The 24,280-nt window shown below is 37.4% G+C and overlaps 2 protein-coding genes across 5 annotated transcripts; one reads left to right on the forward strand and one right to left on the reverse strand.

Moving 5' to 3' along the window:
- The first annotated feature begins 34 nt into the window (after positions 1-34).
- On the forward strand, positions 35-8,343 carry LOC136748042 (transmembrane 6 superfamily member 1). Its single transcript, XM_066701468.1, has 10 exons — positions 35-795; positions 1,091-1,194; positions 1,764-1,861; positions 2,570-2,673; positions 3,219-3,301; positions 3,817-3,935; positions 4,562-4,666; positions 5,490-5,582; positions 5,988-6,107; positions 7,690-8,343. Exons 1-10 carry the CDS (start codon positions 704-706, stop codon positions 7,879-7,881), a joined length of 1,110 nt encoding a protein of 369 aa, XP_066557565.1. The 5' UTR covers positions 35-703; the 3' UTR covers positions 7,882-8,343.
- Positions 8,344-8,971: 628 nt separating this feature from the next.
- On the reverse strand, positions 8,972-24,075 carry hdgfl3 (HDGF like 3). Of its 4 annotated transcripts, none has more exons than XM_066701472.1 (6): positions 23,622-24,075; positions 15,874-15,950; positions 15,091-15,229; positions 14,589-14,750; positions 11,821-11,967; positions 8,972-10,168 (listed from the first exon to the last, which is right to left on the reverse strand). In XM_066701472.1, the coding sequence occupies exons 1-6, from the start codon at positions 23,703-23,705 to the stop codon at positions 10,163-10,165; spliced, it is 615 nt and encodes a 204-aa protein (XP_066557569.1). In that variant the 5' UTR covers positions 23,706-24,075; the 3' UTR covers positions 8,972-10,162. The 4 variants fall into 4 exon arrangements, with proteins under 4 accessions (XP_066557569.1, XP_066557567.1, XP_066557568.1 ...); XM_066701470.1 differs by having other exon boundaries at positions 11,787-11,967; XM_066701471.1 differs by lacking the exon at positions 8,972-10,168 and having other exon boundaries at positions 11,351-11,964.
- Positions 24,076-24,280: the final 205 nt, after the last annotated feature.

Below are 24,280 nucleotides of genomic sequence, written 5' to 3' on the forward strand. Positions count from 1 at the left end.
CATGCAGTGCATGCATGTAATCTCCCTTCTCTGCCTATGTTGCTTGATATACTTTCGACATCAATTTTACACCTCAGAAAGGGGACGCAACGTATGTGTACGAGTGTGTATATGACTGCGGTCTTGTTGCGCTGAGTTCCGCAATCCTGCACAGATCTGCACTTTTCGTGTACTGTTTTTGATGTAAAGCTGCAGATCTGTGCAGAACTGCGCAAATTAGCGCAACAAGACCGCCACAGCAATGGGATCGGTGCGATGGCGCAGATCTGCGCAGAGCTGCGGGAATCTGCGCGACGAGAACGCGACGTACGGCTTGATCTCCGCCTGGTTTCGATGCCTCAGGAAACCATTGGTTAATGCGATAGTGAGTGCGCTGTTAACACCGCTGCTCGTCCTATTTCTTTTTGCAGTTTCGTTCCAGATCCATGAAGTTCACTGCCGTAAACCCGTTCTTTATGCTCTGAAGACTTAAATTAACATTTAGTGGCTATATTATAAGTCAGCTCGACATCTTACTAACATCCTTGCTTTGTGAAGGAGGCAGTGCAGCTGCACACCAGTCTCCTCGCATGCAACAATTGGAAAGCGCACTGTTCACAGACACACATCGTCCACCTTTGAATGATCATCAATATTAATACTTCCATTAATGGACGACTAGGAAGTCATCTGTCTCACAAATACGGAAGTTTAAATATCTGCTATGAACGCTTCAGCTGGAACCGGAGTTTTTGTGTTGACTTTGCTGTCAATACCTATCACCTATCTGTTTAACTTTTTAATCCACACAAACAGGTGAGTGAACCCTTTCCTTTTGCAAAAACGTATGCATTGTATTGTAATGCAATATATTGCATAATTCGTTTTTCACATTCAAGATAAACTAAGTGTTATTACTACGAGAGGTGAAGTGCATCCTGTTGACCGTTAATCGGGTTTATAGTGACATCAGCACGCAGACCACTAACACAAGTTAATCACAGGTTAGTTGGTTATTTTAAATCTTAAACTGCTACAGCATACAACATACTACTGTGATTTTGTATATTGCAATCTGCTTTATTCGCTGACGAATATGGTTTGTTTTCAGCACTGGAGCGGTCATTGTGGCTGTTGCATTGATCTTGCTCGTCATTGCTGTCCTGGCACGCATTCTGCTAAAAAGAAGTGCACCAAAAGATCCTCTTTTTTATGGTAACAGCACATTTTTTGTAATTAACTAATGATGTATGTCGTCTTACCTCTTCCTTCAATGTTCTTTAAATTCTTTAATTTAACATCCAGTTACTCCTTTTGGTTTGTATGGGGTGGGTGGGTACCATTATCCACATCTTTTTCACATTGATAAAGGATTCTGGAAAAATAGTTAATCAGGGTAAATGTGTGTCATTCTAGATAAACAGATATAGCCTTGTTTACCTAGATGATTCAATGAAATATGAGTCCAGAAAGCAGGGGTGTCTGAACAAATATTTGAAACTGGAAACACTTATGTTACTGATTCAGTGCTTTAGGATCACACTTTTTAGTAAAAGAAGAGCTGAAAAAAATAAAGGAAGTTCAATATTATACATGTTAAAGGTCCATTAATCAATGAAAGTAACTGAAAACGTCTGATGAATGGGTTAGTTATTTGAGCAGTTAATAATCCCAGCTCATGCCTTCCACATTGGGTTTGAAAGTTATCATCCTGGGTTTGTGCAGTGTTAAAACGTTGGTTATCAATCTGTTTTGTTGTGTGTGTGTGTGCTTTCTTTTACCAGTTTATGCTGTGTTGGCGTTTATGAGTGTAGTGAACCTAATTATAGGACTGGAGCAGGATGGAATCATAGATGGATTCATGACCTTTTACTTAAAAGAGGTAAGTACAGTAACTAACCTTGGATTTGCTTATGCTTTGAAATATGAAAGACCTTTGCCTTTAGTGAGAGATGTTAATGTGAACTACATCTTCAAAGATTGAAATGTCACATTAAATTGTTCAATATCGCTGGTGTATTTCTGCAAAATGCATCTCAATTATATAACTCAGTAGGCTTTCATTTTATTACTGAAAAATCTGTCTCTTTCAATAAGGTTTACTATGAATCTGTGTATTTCTATTAGTATTTTTTGTGTATAAATAAAGATCCTGAAAATTGCACTTTACAAATAGTAGTTAAGCTAGTGTTATAATTTCACACTACCTTTCTGTGTGTATGTCCACATTTATACCACATGCTGGGATGTATTTTTTAGTTTGTGCCACATTGGTGAGCAGCAATTTCAAAATTATGTTTAAAGACCCCTGACAAACCACTTTATCTTGAAAAAAGTAGATTGTAGGCTGAGAAGAATTAACAACAAGGACAATGTTTTTTTATTTCAATAGCTGCAAAAGATTGTCCACATAAAGTGAAAAGAGGTAGTAACTGGGGGATGTGAAAGTTAATAATGGTCTGTAAAACTAAAATATGTATGGCACCATTGCTAAGCTTGGAAATTAATTTTGTTTTCAAATACAGTGTGTAAGAAGATGACTGAGAGTGAATTCCTGTCACATTTTAAATGCTTGATGTGCATCTTTTAGGGGGAGCCTTACATGAACACAGCTCATGGACATATGATATGCTACTGGGATGGCTGTGCACACTATCTCATGTATTTGGTTATGGTGGCAGCGATAACCTGGGGGTAAGAACCTCTACTCATACATTTTGTGAGCTTCTCTTCTGTTTCAAATTATTCATTTTTAAAATATTGCTAGGAAATATCATATTTTTCTTGATGTAATGGAAACCCATTAGTTTACTGTCCAGCATTCAATAACATAAGGAAAACTGCAAGCTTATTATAATAAAAGGTTTAAGATAACATGCTTTTAATCAGCTGTGCCCATTTTTATCTTAGTGCAACTATGTAATCTTGGCAAGACTGAACAGCTGAACTGTGCCTGACCTTGAAATGTGTATGGGCCTCGTCATTTTGAATCAGCAGGATAAAGAGCCATATTTCACTTTTTCCATCATAAATCCAATCTGTGCAGATAAATAACAGAATATTGAAGTTATTTAACCACAAGCTGTTACAGTAAATGCAAAATGCATGGATTTTTGGTCAGTGTTACACAACTAACTCATTGTGTAAATGTTGGATTATATTTGTTTTAATTACTTAAAATAACAGAATAGACCTTACAAAATGTCTTCTGTGTTATTAACCAAATTCTTTCTTGGTAGGGAGAGCTACAGAGCAATGGGCCTGTATTGGATGGGGTCCTTTCTAATGCGTTTAATAGTCTACATACCTGGAAATGTAGTTGGTAAGGAAACAAAACAAGGAAATTGAAACCCTTGACATGCCAGATAGTGCTTCAGAAAAACTCCCACTTACAGAAGCAGAATTTAGGGATGGTAAATAACTGCAGATCCCAGCTGCTGACTGTGCAAAATGTGTGAAAACCATAATTTAATTATTTCCTGTTCAAAATAATAATGGCCTTATTAGTCAAATCCACCAAACTAGATTAGACATCATAAGACAACATTGTATAATGGTTCAGCATGGAATATATCATTAGTATTGGTATTCAATTCATATTTCACAAAGTTAAATACATAGGAGACATTAAATAACGATAAATATCAAGCTTTACACTTCCCCTAAAATGAGGGAGGTTATTAAAAAAAGGTGTTAAAGCTGTAGCCAGGCAGTCTAATGCTGTTTTATGGATATTCTCTGGAATATGTATTCTCTGTTACATGCTTATGGACATACAGTATGCATCATCAGTGCTTTCTGGGTCAGGAGAGGCAAATCTTTTGGCTTTCTTTCTAGGGAAATATGGAACACAGCTGCGGCCTTCTTTCATTATGAATGCACCGCATATAATTGTGTCGGTGTGGGCATGCTTTCGGATCGCCAGTCAGCCACCTGCAAGAGAAGCCTCGCCTATGGTAAAAAAAAAAACTATAATCTAAAATGTTTGTGTGTGTATATACCTATACATATGAAATAAACAGCCCTCACTTGATTTCTCCACTTCATTTTGAAGGTTTTTAGTATTTATGTATGAAAATAGTATTGCTTTTCACATTTCATAATTGTATATATATATACACTCCAGCTAAATCTCAAATTAAATAGTCTGACTTAGCAAGGTGGCGTTTTTTTCTGAGCACAATTCAAACGAGAAGACTGGAGGTGGATCACAATGTCATTCTGTTTTGCACAGTCATAGTTCTTGTAAAGTGATGCTTCAAGCTTAATGAAATCTACTCTGACTGATTTGCCCATTTTAATGTTTAATGTATAACTGTATTGTTAAAAATAGACTTTTCCCACTGACACTGCCAGTGCCCTGTCAAAGTCATATCCCTGCTTGTGGGGGAAATCACCTTGAAAGCTTCCCGGCTGAAAGAAATCTTCACACAGAAATGTACTTGGGATGTTTCAGTCAGAGCTTGCTAGGCTCCCAGGAGTGTCCATTTTCATAAATGTATCCTCATCTAAAAACGAGTGGGTAGCACAGTTGTTTTATTAGATTATTTGCTACTGAGCTCACTGAACATATTTATTTTAGGGCATTCAGGAAGACCACAGGAAAAGACTGGTGCAGAGACCCTTGGATCTACTCTTCACCCTCTATCTCATTCCTGCCACAGCCTTCTGTATCTTTAGGGGCCTGGTAAGAATGCAATGTCATGGCAACTCACTGGATTTCAGGAAATGAAGAGCCATATACACAATTACAATGAAATCCTTATGGTATTCATTTAAAAAATAGATAGTTACTTTTACTTGACTTGACAATAAAGCTGACCACAAATATAGTAATTTAAAAAACAAAACATCTTTGGCACTTCAGGTGTTCTGCTTTTTCTGTTCTTTTTGCTCTTATCCCATGGTACTTGATCTGTGCCTTTCTACTGCTGTTTCATCTCAGATGTTTATTTGGCTTTACTAACTAGCTATTCCTGGGTGTATTGTTGGTGAAAGCTGAGTGACAGGTAATGACAGGGAGAGTACTGTATGTCAGTCATGCATATTTCATCACTGGCCACAGAGGCAAGGTGTGAGGCCAGTGTACTACCCCGGTTCTCTTCCTGTCAAGAACCTCTGAGAGGTCTGTTAAAAAGCTTTGTGCAGAAACAGTAACCTGAATCAGTAGCATTGATCATATGGAGTGTACAGAAAACAAGAAATTAATTGACAGGAGCCCACTGATGATAAACACACTGCTCCTCTGATACCATACAAATGAGAAGTCAAACTTGATATAGAAGAACAACTGTTTACTATTTTCTAACACTGTAACAATGCACGGTGGGCCTGACTCCGGGGACTACCCTTTGGACAAAAATAGAAATAATAAAAATAATCTACTTGGCAGGGAGACGACTGAATTGTACTGAGGTTTTGTAATTGTGTGCATTCTGCATTTCCATTTTCCAGAGTTTCTGCTGACTGTAGAGTTTCATGTGACATTGACAACACCAGTCCTCTCTTAGGTGGTGCTGGATTGCCCCGCTGAAATGTGTCAGAAGTATGTGCAGGACTATGAGCCGTACCTTAGAGATCCTACAGCCTATCCCAGAATTCAGGTAAGGAGAAGCTATTTTTGTTGTTTGTTTTTGCACATGGTTTTGAAAACCATGCATAAGACAAATGGTCCACAGAGACTGAAGGGGACACCCACTGAACATTTACCCCACTGTGCTGGTATGCAGAGGTTCTAAATAAAGTATAGGTATGTATCACACACACACACTGCCACAAATATTGTCCATCATATGTCTGTAGAAACTATAACTGCACCTCATAGTTGAGTTCAGGACTTTTAACCATGCATCCAAAATATTGTTTTTGTTTTTGTTCAGAATCGTCCAGCCCAGGTTTAGTTTTGGAGTTAAATCCAGTGAGAGAAAGCAGTGGTAAACCGAAAAAGTTGATTGACGACCAATTGTGAAACGGCATAAAATGTAATAATTCTATTTATGTCCCGACAGATGCTGGTAAACATGCTGTACTCTGTCCCGTATTACACTGTAACCCTCTATGGTCTGGTGGTTCCTGGCTGCAGCTGGATCCCTGACTTGGCACTAGTGCATGCTGGGGCAGTGGCACAGGTGAGCAGAGTCAACAAAACACGCTTGGCAATTCCTATTAATGATTTAACGTGGGGAAACACTCGTGAAAATCTTATTTACATGTTTAAGTTATGCATTAAAAAGACTATTAAATAGCAGAGTATAGTAAACACTATGAGGGAAATCCCAATTTGTTTTGTGTAAGAGTAAAACCCCATAGCGACCAAAAATAAATACCTAGACAGTTGTCCTGCAGGGCTCAATAGTACAAGCAGCGTGGCATCCATAACAGATCCTGAAGAAAAGCAGTACATCAGTATTTGAACACAGTCTATGGCATACTGTAAAGAGCTTTCTTTAAAACGAATGTTCTGGATGTTGCTATTTTTAACGAGTCATTGCGGGATGTGACAAATGCTCAAGGAGTCCTATATCTGATGTACAGCTCATTATGTCTCTCAGGACCCACATAACTGCAGAGTGCTGTAATTAACTGAATCCTGCTTTTTTTGGATGCAGAGCCCCCACTGAGAGCAGTTAGGGCACCTTCATCTTTTTTAAATTTCAGGATAGGAAACCTGGCTGTAACACTTATTATGCAAAGCAATTGGTTATCTGCTGTGTGACTGCTGACATCGAAGCCTGGGCTTTTTTTCAAGGCATCTTGTCGTGATGACATTTTGCTTTGGATTGAGACCTGTGTAAAATGATTTGTGCTGCATCTTTCAATGAACTCTGTATATATGAAACAACCACAAGTAACTGCTATATTAAACACTACTCTTAGTAGATAAAAATGACACGACTAAAGTAGATGCTCTCTGTATATTCAAATTACAAATTAGGTCACCTACTCGGCAATGCTAAACACTATTTTCCTAACCTAGAGCATTTGACAATATATATTTTTTGAGTAACAGTTGCAAAGCCTAAAACAGAACACAACAGTGGGTGTCAAAGCTGAGAGACCTGTTTCATTGTGCAGGGATGATGTTATCTCTAAATGGCAGCTGCCTGTGCTATAAATACTACCCTGGCTCAGTACAATGTTCTGTACAATGTAAGCTGTGAGGCCACTTCATTTATCTGTTCAATACCTTCTACCCTCACTACAGACAGCATAAACCAACACAAGCAAAATCCCAGGCTGTGTTAAACTGTGCCTCAGTTAAGACAAAGCTAACTCCTTTAAGCTTTTGTGATTTTCTTTAACCTAGCCCTCAAACATGGTAGCGCATGCATGTCCCTGGCAGACGCATGCCCTGGTATAACATCATGTAGTTTTGCTTAAGCCAAGTGAAACACCCTGGAGCTCCAGGCAGCCTTTAAAGGGCAGACAGTGGTACTACTGAACACCCCCACCTATCCCATCTCCCCTGCCTTGCTGACCCCACGTCAAAGTCATTTGATTATTCACGAACGCGGTATGCCGAAAACATTAGGAATGAGGAATGACTCCAGGTGTGATTGGCACGAAGTCTGAGGTCAGATGGAACTGTACATGTAATAAAAGCACAACCCATCAGATGAGGCATGGCATATACGAGTGCTTAGTTGGGAAATTGCCTTCTCGATGTTGTTAGGAAGTTTAAATAACAGAATATCCGTTTCCCTCCCACAGGCTCAGTTCGCCCACATTGGGGCCTCCCTGCACACTAGGACGCCTTTTACATACAGAGTTCCCGAGGAAGCAAAAGCACTCTTTCTATTCATCAATATCCTTTATGGGGCTGTACCCCAGCTCTTCAGCTACAGATGTATCAGCAGTCCCGAGTTCTTCCTTACACCCAAAGAGAATAAAAAAGATGAATAATGTAAAGGGTGTATATATTAAAATAAATAAATAAAGCAAACCTGTATTTCCAAGCTTCTGGCAAGAGAACTTGAAGCAACATAGGACAATATTGTATTTAACATTCCTTTACACTTAAAGGAAAAGACATTGCGAATTCATAATTGAGTTCCTATGCCTTATTATTTTTTTCTTTTAACGTTCTTACATTTCTTCTTTGTTTTTGGTTCTTGATTTTTATTGTAAAAGGTTTATTTCCATGAAGAATGTCCTTGTTTACTTAGACATGGTACTCTGGGAACAGTGTTATATGTATCGCCACCCAGCAAATATTGCCAAAAAGCAGTATGCTTTGTGTAGGTACTATGGTGCTTAGAATATAGTAAGCTGTAACATTTAGGTGCCTTAAACTGTGAGCAGAATGTCTAAGTGATAACTACAAATGTGTAAATACAATGAATAAAGTGATTTTTCTTTTTTCTACCTTTCTGAATGGTTTTCTATTTGTAAGTAGACAAGCAAGTAGATGTCTTGCTTCAAATGAGCAATTTGGTTTACTTTAATGAAGCTGAATCAAGGACGAACAGAACATGTAGTTAAACAAAGAATTAAAAAACGTCAACGTGAAACACTAGCTTAACCATTGCAATTTCTGCACATCTGTCGGCTTTTAACATTCAGGTTGGTTTGATTCATATGTGAACATAACTTACTGAAGTGTCCTCTATGTAATTCAGCCACCAGGAAATTATTAAATAAGATAAACTGGAAAAGTCTTGAGAGAATTGGACAGTGCACTGTAGATACACTGCCCAACACCCCTTTTACTGGGGATTTTTTTTTTCTGTGTCTAAATAATTTTAAAGAATTGTCTGCAGCAGAAGGGATCTTAAACTGGGAACAGAAACAAACTGCATATTACACAGATTGTATGGTTTGGGGCACAGAAAATATGCAAAACAACATTTGGAAGCAGAACACACAACATAAACCTCTTTTACATAACTAATGTTGTTTGGCGTGAGTTGGTTGGACACTAACAATTTACATTTGTTTCTATATAAAACAAAACGCGGAGGTGGGTGTTATGAAACACAAGGAATTCATAATACACTTTGCATTCCAATTATTTTATTCTGTAAAATTATTTTCCATAAACAGCAAAAACCATTTTTACATTAAACTACAAACCTTGAATATGTAAAACATGTTCCAAGTACAAGCATAACAAATATTAAAACGTAACCAAAAACTCAAGAGTGAGTTTCTGTCCCCACAACTGTTTTACTAGCATCAAAAAATAAATAGAATATATTCTTTCTATTGACAAAAAGTAGCAAAGCAAAGGTAACTTATAAAATGTTAATGGAATGCTTAACTTCTGGACAAAGATGCTTTAAATGTGTTCAGGGAAAATACAGAATTTCTGCTTGCAGTCCAAATGCCCATCTTGAGCTTGTTTCCAGCTAGGAAAGTTGGTTTTCAGTCAGCTTATATGTTCCAAAAACAGCAGACAATGAACCTTGTAAATTTGCAACATGGAGGTAAAGCAAATATCAAACCACAGGTAAAGGGAAACCCTCAAAATGTGAATTGAGAGTTTGTCTGGACTACATGCTACTGAAAGCTGAAAAAAATGGACGCACAGAAAACACAGACGTAACTTTCCCTTAGAAACGAAAGAAAATCTGTTTGTGTCGAACAGATGGTCCTATATTCTAAACTAATAATACTGAAAGAGTCAGTTGTCTGAATATTGTGAAGTTTTATTTATACTTAGTTTAATTCCCCCATCCTGTTGCCTTTTTATTACATTAGAGGATACAGTGGTGTGAATAGACTTCTACAGACAATGTTCCTGAAGGTAGTCCATTTTCTATCTTGTTGGTTTTAGAATGCATTTTTATTTTATTTTAGCTCTATACAAGTAATGATCTGAACATTGCAATACAGACTACGGATTGTGTGTGTGTTTCTGGATTTTTTTTAAACATATTATTGTTTTTTTCTTTTTCTTAAAAAAAGCTCCTTGTTAGCGGTGACCACATGCTAACAGTCTACAAAATCATGATGATATGGATGGGTGGACCTGAAGTAGGCTTTGATTAAAAGTGAAAATGACTCAATTTGATTCTTTCAACATACTGTAATGAGAAGAGACAGCATCTACTAATGGAGAACTGGTATTGTTGTAGACAATGAGAAAGCAATGATAATTTCACAACTCCAATAACACTTGACAGCCACAATTAATGACTCCCTTAAAGGGTTTCCTCAACATTTAGCGTTCTTCTCTGAGTAATTAGGTCTGTAAAAAATAAAAATAAATATTAACATTAAAGAGAGAAAAGCACACCATCGGCTTGCTAATAAATTACATTATGAATAACTGAACAGTTTTTTTCTTTTTTGTAGCAAGTTTTTTCAAAATAAACCTTCAAAAAACCTTTTCAACACGGTATCAACATTTTAATAACCATAAAAGCCTGCATTTTCACGTTTATTTCTATAATTTCCTTTTCCCTACTTGCATTTTATGAACAAAAATAAAAAATACATTTCAATAAGGCAAGGACAAATATTCCCCCCCACCCCAACTACCATGAATTATATATTACTTTGCATTTTCAATTAGATATTTTGTATCCCCTTCTAGCAAGTAAAATGTACCAACAGCAAAATGCTCGCCCCCTTGTGGTGATATATGCTTTCTATGATTCACTATCTTGATTGGTTCATAAAAATCAAATTTTCCTTGTGTAAATATAGATTTGTTTAACTCTGAAGCCAAACAGGATTTATACTCTCTTTTGAGGCATGTTTAATAAGATGGCTGTGTGAAAAGGAGTGCCACACCAGTCTGCAGTGAGCTGAAGCAAAGCCCTAGAAAGACACTATCTTTATTCTAGAAGCAGTTCATCAGCTATGTGAAATGACGAGGACAAAAGTCTTTGCCAAAAGCCTCTGCTATTACTCCTGAGGATTATGACCTACACAGCTGTTTCCACATCTTCATATTTGGGGGAAATATAATGGTGAAGCTTCAAATAATGTACTACGTGATCTTAAACTGTTACTTGTACACTATGATCTTCAAGGATTTCAGATTTGGTTGGTCTTGTTGCTTGAAAAAGAAAGTACAATTTAAAAGCTGAATTTTGGTCAATTTGGGACACAGACTTGGGATAAGATACATCCAAATCTTCATAGCTGATCTAGAAGGATAACACATTTTTTCTCTTAGTCACTAATGTGTTAATTTAGAAGGAATTGCAATCAAGCTTAGTCCCTACTGGCACAAAGGCAAAAGGTACCAGGACAATCTGCCTATATGAACCATTTCCCCCTTTTGTTGTGGAAATTCCCCCCTAAATTGTGGAAGGTCTTAACACTGCAACAAAATGCAAATAATGCTGACATAAAAATAAACTTTTTTCACCTGCTGTAAGAACAGTTAAAGTTGGAAACAAACTCAGACACCACATAACAATCATTATCGAGATTTCCATTGGTATAATTTAATAGCTCAACATATTCTTAAATGTTTAATGAACAGGTACAACTACAAACAGTACATTTTGGAATTTGCAAATGTTTGAAATCACATTTAAATTATAATGCAGTGTCCTCATACTGAAATAAAATAAAAAGTGAATGCTTGTGTATGACATTAAAAGCAAGATAAACTGTTAAAGTTGGAAATATTGGATAGAGAGCACTGGTTATAGGATGACTAGCATACGTTTGTAACTGAAGATTCAAATGATCAGTTGTCAGTCAATACTGCTACAATATTTACTGCTACAAATGCAAGACATTGTTATACATATATATATATATATATATATATATATATACACACATATATATATATGTGTATGTGTGTGTCTGTGTGTATATACCAGATAGGGAGAATAGCAACATACTTCAAAACCAAACTTAAATGTGCCGAGAATTTACCCCTTCGCTGGCTTTCTTGCTTTCTGAAGCATTTCGCGTATCGTTGTCAGGGTCTCCAGCCTCCGAACTGCTCTTGTGTTCATCATCCTTACTGTCTTTATCCACTTCCTCTTCCCCCGAGGACTTCCTGGACAGCTTAGACGACTTCTGGGGAAAACGAACGCTCAGATAAATGCCCTTAGGCAGGCTTTTATTGCATATCATATCAATGTTATTAAGCCATAAGAGAACATCCAACAAAGTTTTCAGGGTTCTACGTCCCATCGTTGTCCTATCACTAACCTGCATAACTAGGGGGACTCTGTATGGAGACACCAGGTTATTAATTACGGTTTTACAATTATAATTAAGACTCTTAAAAACATTACAACAAAAAATAAATAAATTTGTAAATATAATGGTTGGATGTTTCTTAGACAATGTATTAAGCACTTGTTTGTACAAGGTGCTGGATGTTGAATGTTTTAACAGAAATCTGAGATGACTCGTCTCTGCAAGCTGTGCGCCAGTTCCTATTGGCGAGTCCTCAATCGTGATACTTTGTTTACTTCATGATATTGAAATCAGAAGGCAGAGCTGGTGTAATATTTACAGCTTGTCAAACATCTTACATTTCAAATGTACTCGTGTGCTACTCACTGAAGCAAAAAACAACAAACGTTTACAATGTTTACAAAGGGTAACATTATAAAACAGAGGAGAGAATTAATGTAAGAAATGCTGTTAAAACATAAAATATTCTTCTTTTAAAAATAACCATCCATTTGTAGAATATGAAGGAAGAAGATGATGATATAACTTGCCATCACCTGTCCTGGTTATAAAACGGGAGAGCCTCTACTCTCAATCCCTGAAAAAAATATGAATTTAAGACACCACAGTTGCCAAGCAACAGTGGTTGCCAAGCATGTGCACAGCAGAGAAGCAGAAGGTTTGAACCCCCATCCCCCCCCACCCCTCTTTCAATTAATAATCATTCAGAGGTGGGGTGTCACCTCATTCAAATAATTTAAATTCTGCATTATTTCCTGGGAACAAAGTAATTGCATTTTTACCAGTTGTTTTATCTCCAGAGACTTGCACAAAATATATTTTCCTAGAAACCACATGTAATAATATATTTCACCCTAGAACCGATGGTACATTCTGGCATACAGAGCTTCAACCTTCTCAGAAATCAACACACATTCCTAAATGTTTGTTGATGTGACCCTTGACCCTTTTTTCCCTTTTGACACACCCATCAGCTGCCAATTATGAACACAATATTTGATGCCACCTTTGCATCGGTTAGAAGGAAGAATTCTCAAATAAAAAAGCTACCATCATGTTTAAAAATACATATAAAGAATATGTTATGGCATTTCAGGTTAAAATATATATGCACTTCAATATCATGATAAGAATTACTTACAAAAAACTGAAGTTTTGGATTGATTTGGATTTGTTAAACATACAGATAAACTCATAGGCGGAGAATTTCAGATTCAAAACCTGGTATTTTTAGCTACACTGACAACATTAACGGCTCGACCAAATCATTTCCTGAAATTGCTTCACAATGTCTGCCTATGAGAGCCAAATTTAATCAGCAATGCCAGATGTGACAACAAACTGCATCAATTTTCAATTCAATACACATGCTTTAGCTCCAGTTTATATGATTCATGTTTGTGCATGAACTTGGGAAGACTCATTCTTTTCAGACTAAAGCTTTGGTTTCGTAATACAAACAGAAATACTAGAGAAAAGGTGAAAAAAACAAGAAATGTATGTAGTAACCACTTGAAACTCAATAAATCAGATATGGGCTATATAAGACTGCAATACGGATATTTTGCAGCAACCAATTTTCCATGGTAGTAAAGGAATAGATTTACTTGTCTACATCAATCACTACAGGATTGTTTTTTATGGAAACAAACAATTAGCTGATGCTGTTAACTGCTTTATGTTTGAATCCCCCCCTTCCCCAAACAGTTAGCTAATTTGAAATGAATTATTATACATTTAAAATTCCCCCTATTAAAATGATACTACATATGCCTTTCATTTTAACAACATTTTAGGGTTAATTATGTATCGTAAATGGTAAATGCTCAAATGTTTCATCATACTGTGCCAGATTCAAAAGTACGTCTAAACTCCCCCCCCCACCCCCGCCAAAAGCAAGTTGTATGTCCTGGTAGAATTAACATTGGTAAAAAAAACGACAACAATATAACAGCGTCAACAAAAAATACGGAAATAGTATTTTTTTAAGGGATGCCCTGTGAAGATTTCTGCCACAAGATAATCTATCCAAATAGTTCTCTCTCTTCACAAAACAAGCTGAGCATGAGTGCTGTGATGAAGGGAGGAGTGCAGCCCTGAGACTGGCCAGCTGACAGCTGCTCTGAATCGGTGACAAGAGCCCCTCAGCTCCAGGAATCTCCCAGCTGTTCCGAGGGGCTGACCACCCTGTCCGCCCCACTCAGGCTTTCCTCTTGCTGCGGCTGCAACAATGTTTAGCTTCTCTGCTGACTCTTGGAAGCTATATCACTGTCTCCTGTCCTCCATGTGACACTGTTTGTCTGGTGGCTATTGTGAATGACTTGGCCAGGAAGGCAGGCAGGTACGTTTGCTTGTTGGTGCGCCTCATTGAACTTCCATATGAGAGCCGGGGTCCAGCCCTTGGTTTATTGTGAACTCTAGCCATCCATGCATGTACAGGATGATCTACAGTAGTACAAACATGTATGGCAGGCCTACGGGGTTCATTCTCTTACCTTAGAGGATGCGGTCTTCTTCCGTTTGGATCCAGCTTTGTCACCCTTCCTCTTCCCTTTGCCATCCTCCTCTATTGAATCTCCCTCCTCGCCCTCGCTACTGGCGTCCGCAGTGTTTCCTCCTTCCCCCTCGGTCTCCGAAGAGCTCTGTTGTTGTATCGCCTGCATGCGGCACAAGTTGGACAAGCTGAATAACGCAACGTGCTGCAGGTATGCACGAGCGGCGACTTCAGCAGCAGCACGCCTCCGTGCACAAACTAAAATTAACTACGCCGGCCCAGCCGCCAGCATTAACAGGTTGCAAGCTAGCCACGGTTTAAATTTGCAGGATTATTTGAAAATAATAATCAATCACTTTACACTACATAAAAAGATGGATTAAATTGTGGTTTCGTTTGAATGTTTGAAGTTTTTAACTGGATGCAGGATGCTTAAAATTAGTTAATTTGTTCAGCCAGCCCTCTCAGATTTATAAACAAAACATGCAGGTTACTGAGCTCACCTGATATCCAGTAAATTTGACCCCGGGATTATTCTCAATTTCCCACAGACCTTCATTAAATCCTTTCCTCTTATTTGACTTGCCAAACTTATCTTTATACTCCTTGTATGGGAACAGATCTTTTGGACCCAGAAATGCACTGTAATTGAAGCAGAACACTGTGCTGAAGCCAAAACATAACTGCTTGCGTCTGTTCAGTACTTTGACACCAAATTCCTACTCTTCCACAGTGTGGTTTCACCATGATTTAGCAACTGAATTGTGGATTCTGTTTTTTTTATTACAAAAATAAGTAACAGTGTACTTTCTTTTAACAAAGCCACAGAAACTGAAAGGCATGATAGCACTCACTTATTATCTTGAGCATGATTTTCATGATTAAAGCAAATTACAAGGATGGTGTAAATCTGTTAAATATGAGTTCAGTAGGTCAAACTTATGTAGATATCTGAAAGGCAGTCTTCAATTTCTGAAATTCGAATTATATGACAAAGTAATTTACAAGTTAGAGTTAAACATTTCGAAGGCTCAGTATGACCTTAATATAAATTAGGAAACGGACAAGAAATAATCAACCAGAAGAAATTCTGAATCTATTACAGAAACCCTGAATACCTCAGTTTTTTCTGTGTTTAGCCTTTGAACCATTTGAATATTTTAAAAGTAGGTTAGAAGCAGTGCATTACTGTACCAGTATCAATAAAGATTTGAATAAGGAGTGCCACCTTGATTAAGGAGTTTTTACATGGCTAATTTTAAAAGATTAATACTGCATATACATACGTTTCGTGAGTCCCAAAGAAGAAGATGGGGTATTTATTTGCAGGTGGCTTTACAGCCCCTTCCGGGAGTTCATCGATCTGTTGAATAAAACATAACAGAGTTGAAACATAGTAATGCCACATCTGTATGGTTAAATTTAGAAACAGTACTGATAGTCTCTGCTGGTTCAATGGAGAAGACATTCCCTATTCCGAGGTTTAAATGCATTGGGATATGTGTGGCCTCCAGAACATTAGTTTCCATGTGGTTTCTTCCCCAAAGGATTTCACTCACTTTGGCTATGGTTTTAAGATTGGTAGTCTGAATAACAGTATGGAGCCCAGACTCACATACTGCACTATTTGAATGGACAGGTGAGGCAGGGAGACAGCTAAGTGGGCATCCACCAAGAAGGAATATTGACTGAAGTTAAAGAAAAATGTTTCATTCAACCAACTCCATTTAACTGGTGTTTATAACACTTGCATAGCAATACATTCAAAAACTAAATAGTTTTTAATGACAGAATGTTTACTGCAGTGAAGTGGTCATGAAAAAGACAGATAATAGTTGTTGTTTTTTTTTTACTCAGAATAACATGCTTTTAAAGTAGAAATTCTGTAAATACATGCTTAACATGCAAATGATCTTAATGGCATAATTACTGGTTTACTTATAATTGATTACTCATATGCAACCAATTATCCACCTGACTTGCATGAATGCACCTGCACTTTAACACACTGCATCAGATGGCATCAGGATTATTATTATAATTTTATTTTTAACTCCAGAGAGCATGATGTGTAAGCCATCTGTAACTCAAGCTAAAAAACATTACATTGATAGGGCAAAGAAGGGTCTTAGTGTTACCATACACCTTCCACTTCTTAATAATTATCTAGGAATAGTCAAGGCCTTGATATTTTTTATACCCATCTCCTGATCTGTGCTTTTCAACAACTTTGTTGATTGTGAAGGCTACTGCTTACACCTGGGCTAGTTTAGGGGGGTGGACACTTATCTAACCCAGCTATTCGTTTTATTTTAATTACATTTTCTACACATTTGTAATATGTCTTTTTCACTTGGAAGTTGTGGGGTAGGATGTGCAGATACATGAAAATGTTTTAATCCCAGGCTATAAGGCAGCAAAAGGTAAACATTTTGAAACAGGGTGTACACTTTCTATAGCACAGTAAATACATATTAACATGGAAAATTCCCCACTGATTCACTGCCATTTGTGCTGATAACATGATAATTTACATAATGATCAGCAATGGCGTTTGCTTCAATCCATTTAAAATGAAAAAGGACCTTTCCAGTTTTTAATCTGTCCGCATGCATTTCACAGCTGAACAAAAAGCCCCAATTTGAATCAATAAAAATCAAACATACACATATCCTTGTGTATGTTAATATATATATATATATATATATATATATATATATATATATATATATATATATATATATATATATATATATACACAGTTTTATTTTTTATCTTTTCAAGCACTTCTGCATAATAGTTTAAACACACAGACCTGGGCTCCAAAGCCTAATCAAAAACTCCCCATCTGAGGCTGTTTATAATTTTTATTGCAATTATGATAATAATTTAAAAATGTTCATGATACACACAAATATTTAAAAAATAAACAAAATGTCATATTAATGGAGAATGTTTTGCTAACGTTAATTTTAGTTTAGTGCATTGCTGCAGATAGACAGGAAGGCATTACACGATGGAAATAATTCCATACAAAGAGCTGTAAAAACAGACAGAATTGTTGTCTGAAACAAAACCTTATTTTGAATGTAGATCTTAAAACAAGATATGAAGCTCTCACTCAGCTTTAATTTATCAGCAAAGTCCTGTGAAATAACGTGGGATACAACATATCCTATATCCTTAATTGTACATGAAGCATTTTTTCATATTCTGTTTAAGCATTGAATTGTTTGACTTCTCAGTGAGTCATTCTGCCACTCAGTCCCCCGCATACAAACCACACAATGGCCTCACAGTCAAAACTTTTCTTTCAGTTTAAAAGGTTATTAGCTTCCCCAGTTCTAATTAGAAAATGAATGGAGTGGCACACTGTAACAAAAATATGCTTACTTCCTTATTATTAGGATTATGTACAACATTTATAAAGAAAATTGGATGATTAACTGTCAGATTCCTCACACAGCTTCATTCATATCCAGTTGAATGCATCGCTTTCCCTCTCTCAGATTAAATAACAGCATTCAATAGAAAAAAGCAATAATAATTGAGCGCACGTTTACACAGAGGTAAAAGTGAGTGATACTGCAAACGCATAAAAATATTAATATTCAGGTAAATGGCAATTGTGCAATCTCAAAATCTAAATTGTGTAGCAAAACTGAGGATTTGAATACAGGTATAACTGTAGCCTATGTAGCCTATGTAATGGTCAGAATCTTGATTCTGAATTGTGATACTGCATTGCAGTCTAAAAAGGACAGACCTGTCACTATACACCACTATATTACATCAGTATGTTACCTGCCCCATTTTAAGGCCAAGCTACAGTCCAACCCTAACAAACATTTAAATGTAAAGCTAGGTCCACAATAATCTACACCCCAATTTAGTTAAATGGGTAGAAACACTTTCCTAACCTTAACCGAAGTCTAACTGTAATAGGGACTCATCCTAACCGTACCCTGAACCAAAAAGTAAGCCTAAAAACCTAATTTCTGTGAACAAAACCAATAAAACTGCAAAACTGAATGATATGTAGATTTGTAACCTAACACCGAGGCTACACAATATTCTAACTCTTTAATCTGAATTGTGATGATGCATAATGGTTGATGATTCCTAACACACTGTTCCCTTCCTAATCTTCAAACAGGAAATTAGGGGAAAGAAGTAGCCACTCAAAAATGTATTAGAGAAGAATAAAGACCAAATTAGAAAGCTATAATTAATTAATAGCAGTTTCACTATTGCACAAGCTGCAGACACTGGTTTCTCCAGAAAGGGATAAAAAACGTAATGGCAGACAAAGCCAGCTTCATTAGAGCACTCCCCCTCTAGGGAAGCCACCCTGTCCCTGCTTCCTTCTGAATGTAAACACTTCAACATCAACAGGATCACATGACTCAAAACCTCTCAAATCAATACAAATGCATATTTTACACTTCTATTAATTTAATTGCAGTCTGAAGCCTTTTTTTTTTTTTTTTTTTTTTTAAGATGCAGCAGGGTACCTGGTAAGAGAGTATTGAACCCCGGCACCACTGTCCCACTGACAAAAGACTCGGAATTCGGCTATTATCCAATTCCTGGGTCTTTCTATTAAGGCACACTATTAGATAAGAGGCCTTCATGATGGAAAGGAAAAAAAGGACATGGGGGGGGATAACTAATTCATTGAACATTAATGTTTGCAATTTCCAATGGAGGCAACTTGTACAAATTATATTATTTATTTTCCCATGACCTTAAATGGACACAAGACATAAGACATGACATAATTGACACACAATCCTCAAAAAAACTAAACACTGTAGTAGAGTCCTGCTGATTATTTTATACACAGAAGGCTAGAAATATAATTTCTGTTGATGTGCTTTGCTAACCAAAACCAAGACTGAATTATTGTGGTTTGCCTGGTCTGTACCCGACAAAGCTAAATAAATAAAGGCCTATATAGCTCAGAGGAGAGCAAATGATGGTAGTGGTGAAGATTTACAGCCTGGCATAGTGGCTGCTGGGGATATTCAATGAGAGTATAAAGTGGAAACATCTATAACAAACGACTTAACATGTTATTCTATTAAACTGTGTAGTATATGATGAAATCATTAGTCTGTGCATGGTAACACTGTACCAGAAGACTACCTGAAATTGGAGTTCACAAGACCTCTAGTTTGGTTTTTGCCCCATCTTCTATTCCTCATCAAGCTTGAAATCATGTTGAGCATAGAAGAGACAATACGTTTATTGAACAGTGGCTAACAGCTTCATGTTTGGCAATATTGATTACTGATTTTATTTTCTGCTATTTGGGACTCACTCAAGAGAAGCATGCAATGTACAGCAGCACTGAACACATCTGAAGAAACTTCTCTTTCTTTTGTACTAGTGGAGTTAAACAACTACAAAACACATTCAGTCACTAATCTAATTAATTTCTTCAGAAGGCATCTTAAAAACACTGAATTTGGAAAAGCTTGCAAACTTTCCTTCGCCATATTTGCTAGAGAAACGCACGGTACAGACATGGTGAGCAAAATTCCAATATAATGGACTACCACTGTTATTGGAATGTCTTCAGGAAAGTGGTATAAAATGCACTTTCCAACCCGGGGGCTGAACATCTATGAAATAACAGCCCCCTTGTGATATTCTTTTCTGTATTGAAGTTAATCAGTTGAATTCTAAGACTGCCATACCAAAGTGAAACAAATGTGCTCAGAGCAGAGAGGAACTGCATATCAACAGGCAATTTATACAGAGGTCAGAAGTAATAACGTCAGACACCTCTTTTCGATCAGCCCAAGGAAAAGATATAATGAAGTAATTATATTGACGCAGTCCGTACTGATCAAGTCAACAGTATTTGAATATAACTCTGATTTGCCTGTTACAATACCTTATGCACACAACGTAATTAATTCTCAAGAGATGCAGGATGTTTTTTTCAAGGACAAGATGCCATCTTTTTATACTAATTGGTTAAAGATCTCATTTAAAGGTGGTGTAAAGAATTAATTTAGTCTGATTATTTATTCTGCCCAGACAGGACACAAACCATTGAACTTGTGCCCCAAGGGTACATATGCTATACTGTCACTATAGGGAAATTCCCTAGTTTTGTATCTTTACACATTCTGTGCAGGGGTCAACCATTTCAGAGAACTGCATAACACAAAAATGACATCTATTCATAAAAAGAAGCTAATTAAAACTCTAATGCTTACAAAACATATGGAAATATGTAAAGGATCATGTAGAAAAGTGCTAATTTACCGCAAATATTAAATCTAACTAGGGTGCCAATGTCTATAACTATATTAATGCTTTTGAACATAATTAATTGGGTAATCTAATAGTTAAGTTCTCCTGATCAGGGTTCAAGTAATAAAAAACATTTTAGAATGCTGCCAATTGACTGATAGGCACAAAATCTTCACTCAAGAGTGAAGATGGAGCCATACTGCCTGCAGATACTTGGTTCAATTCTGAGATCAGTCACTAGTTAGAGTCTAGGAAGAATACACAATTTTCAACAACTGACCCAGGCTGGCTGGACTGAAGTTAGATGGGGAGTCTTCAGCTCAACACACACCAGTGACCACTACTGCTGGTGATGATATCACCGAGTCTTAGGTCTTCTGCATCTGACACAACAGTTCTTTAATGTGCATCTCTACCAAGAGGTTAACATGGCTAAATAATACTGAACTATGATCCCAAATGAGTGGGTGTGACATAGGGAAAATAATTGAGGGCAAAAACGAATTGTGTATCCTAACCATCTGCTACTCAAAACTGCTAACAATCCTCTGAAGTAAAATAAATGTTGATTTAAAAACAAGAGAGCACTTAAATGAATTGAGTAATGTGATACCGTATTGCATAAACAGAGCTGCATACAACCCTAGACATTTGGAACTGGAACATTTATCCCTTGGTCTTGACTTAGAAAGGCTGTGTGTTCATACAGTCATACCAGGGACTGTAGCTGTAACAGGGCCAGGGTTGGTCTTCTAGGCCATGGGATGAAAAATATAAATGATTCAGATTGTCATTTTACAAAACTAAGAAAAATACCTTTTCTACACTGTGTTTGATATATGCAAACTGAAAGGTAAAATAAATCTCTCAAAGATCATTGCTAAAACCACATAAAGAGACACGGACAGTGATCATTTCTATGGGGTTCCACGTTATTCTGTAAGACAAACAGAGTAGTAGCCTAATATTTCAGCTCAATTTAAATACGGTCTTTATTTCATTCTGCAATATGATCTATGCATGAAGACTGCCAGCACATTGTATGACTCATTAAGCTTTTAAGAGGGTATGCATTTCATACTTATTTTGTGATATGCCAATACAAACATAAACCAAGATCCTGAAATAAAGACCGATACAACAAACCAGAGAGCAAATGCATTCTCAAACACATACATCTGCATGAGATATGAACCAATTCTGATAAACTGACATGATTCCACATTGCATTAAGCGAAAGGAACAGCGAGGATGAAAACGCTGCCACCTGGGAGAGTTCCTAATGTCAATGGCTCAGTGAGGCCTTATACATACACACTGTATCTCACAAGATAACAGCATAGTAATAATTGAGATTCTGAGCTAAACAGTGTCTTGTGATGATGATAACAGGAATGGCGGTATTGAGATCCTGAGATCAGTTTTCTGGTGATCTTAAGTAGAGATAAAGTCATTACATATATATTTGCCTTGACCATATGGGGCCACCTTAGTGACAGTTCAACCTTGTATAATCACACATGACCCTTTGGGAGATCAGAAAAGCTACTTTGGTTCAATTTTACCAAAAACTGCTTTCTTGTAACGATTAAAGGGCAACCTTCCACAAGGCAGAGCTTAATAACAGAACTAGGTTGAAAAACCACATCCCGACCTGTGTGCTGACAGATACACTGCGGGTGAGGGCATTTTTCTAAAAGTTGTCTTTGAAGAATTGTGTCTGAATAACAGCAGACGGCTGAGTTAATGTATGCTACACCTTATAACAGTGTCCCTGTCTAAGACACTACCTTTTCACTGTACTCTTTGAACAAAGTCCTGCTGTAGACATTTTTGTGTATGTGTATGTTTGGACTGCGGCCGCAGAAATTCACAGTAGTCTCCTGTGGCAGAAATTACTTTAATTATCATCTATATATTCCGGATAAATCAGACTACCTTCATTTACCTCACTGTGATTATTTTGGAGAAGAAAAAGCCATAGATAGAAAGGTTCTTATACATTTGTCACATCAAGCTCTTGCACATAAACAAGCAAGGGTTACATTGAAAGTGACAATCATCTTACATTAATTCACAAATGTAGGCTGGTGCAGCTGGTCCAACACTTAAAAGCTGTTTCCTTTGTCTAATCTATAAATATGTTTCATTTTGTGACCTAACCTGAGGGCCTAGTCTACACATATCTGACTTCAGCTGCTGTCCAACACCAACAGGCCATTGACAGATCAGTTGTAGCTCAAAAGGGAATGCCATCACCATCATCATCATCATCATCATCATCATAAGGACCTACAACCTCAACCAGCTCTCTCCCACCAAGGTGTTTGTATCGCTCAGTGTGATCTGAACACAATTAAAAGCAGACTGGTTAACACGAATCTACACTAAAACAGACGAATCCCCCGTGGTTTTTAAAATGGTTTCCTTTCTGACTCCACAAAGTTACCAGTGGTGTGTTTCCCCCAAACTAAAGAAGGTAAGATGGAGAAAAGCTGAAGGATGCTGTACCGCTCTCTGGCCGCACACACCATCTCCAAAGGCAGAAAGAAAACGAAATCATAATAATAACGACGAGGGTGAGAGAAATACACAGAAAGCTCTTAAACGACCAACGTAATATGAATATACACACGAATGCGAGGAGCAAAACAATGATAAGAAAAAGCCCAAACGAGCACAAGAGCATCTCCCTTCCTCCACCGCCCGTATTGTCCCGACCAACCCCGCCTCCCTGCTCCCCAGCCCGGCTGCATCACATACTCACCCTCGCTGGCCAGTGTGGATACCCTTTCATTTTGGCAAAAACCAGATCTCCAGCTTTGTACTCCCGAGGCCGGGGACGAGCCATTGTGTAAATATAACCTAGACGCACACGCAGATATATATTCTTCTTTACAGGCAAATCAATGTATTGAAATGATGGAGTGAGAATGTGTTGATATCAAGACTGCAGCCTTTTTTTGTGTGTGTGGAAAGAAAATGGAAATAAATAAATAAAAACGGCGAAAGGCCCTAGCAATGCACCCTTTCTTCGTCTATTCAAACACTAAAAGATCCGGATAACACGACGAAAAGACGCGGTTGAAGCAGTCTGGGTCCCGGCGGGCCTTGCTGTGTCGCCGCGGTGTGACCGACGAGGCTACAGCGCTCCTCGCATCCTGTCCCGATTCATCTCACACGCAGAGCCGCCGAGCACCCAAAACATGGACTCTCTCCAGAATTAGTCCTCGGGCAGGGACCTGAAACATCTCAATTTTTACCCTCACTATCTTTTATTTCCTAGTTGCTCGGATTCTTTTTGCAATAAAAAAATACTCCGCCTTAAAAAAAAAAAAAAAATCCCCAATTGATTAGTTTAATGCGTTTTACTTCTGTATTTTATTAAACATGACAGAAAAGTCAAGAAAACAATCAAGGTTTAGG

Source organism: Amia ocellicauda, chromosome 4 (genome assembly GCF_036373705.1).
Source record: "Amia ocellicauda isolate fAmiCal2 chromosome 4, fAmiCal2.hap1, whole genome shotgun sequence".
NCBI classification, from domain to species: domain Eukaryota; kingdom Metazoa; phylum Chordata; class Actinopteri; order Amiiformes; family Amiidae; genus Amia; species Amia ocellicauda.

What these genes read in the sequence shown, in the direction of transcription:
- LOC136748042 (XM_066701468.1), top strand. Translation starts at nt 704, where the DNA reads ATGAACGCTTCAGCTGGAACCGGAGTTTTTGTGTTGACTTTGCTGTCA. An exon ending in TGACCTTTTACTTAAAAGAG is followed by an intron (nt 1,862 to 2,569) that starts GTAAGTACAGTA and finishes TGCATCTTTTAG; the next exon opens with GGGGAGCCTTACATGAACAC. An exon ending in ATGCTGGGGCAGTGGCACAG is followed by an intron (nt 6,108 to 7,689) that starts GTGAGCAGAGTC and finishes TCCCTCCCACAG; the next exon opens with GCTCAGTTCGCCCACATTGG.
- hdgfl3 (XM_066701470.1), bottom strand. Translation starts at nt 23,705, where the DNA reads ATGGCTCGTCCCCGGCCTCGGGAGTACAAAGCTGGAGATCTGGTTTTT. An exon ending in TTCTTTGGGACTCACGAAAC is followed by an intron (nt 15,230 to 15,873) that starts GTATGTATATGC and finishes CTTCAATTACAG; the next exon opens with TGCATTTCTGGGTCCAAAAG. An exon ending in TCAAATTTACTGGATATCAG is followed by an intron (nt 14,751 to 15,090) that starts GTGAGCTCAGTA and finishes TGCCGCATGCAG; the next exon opens with GCGATACAACAACAGAGCTC.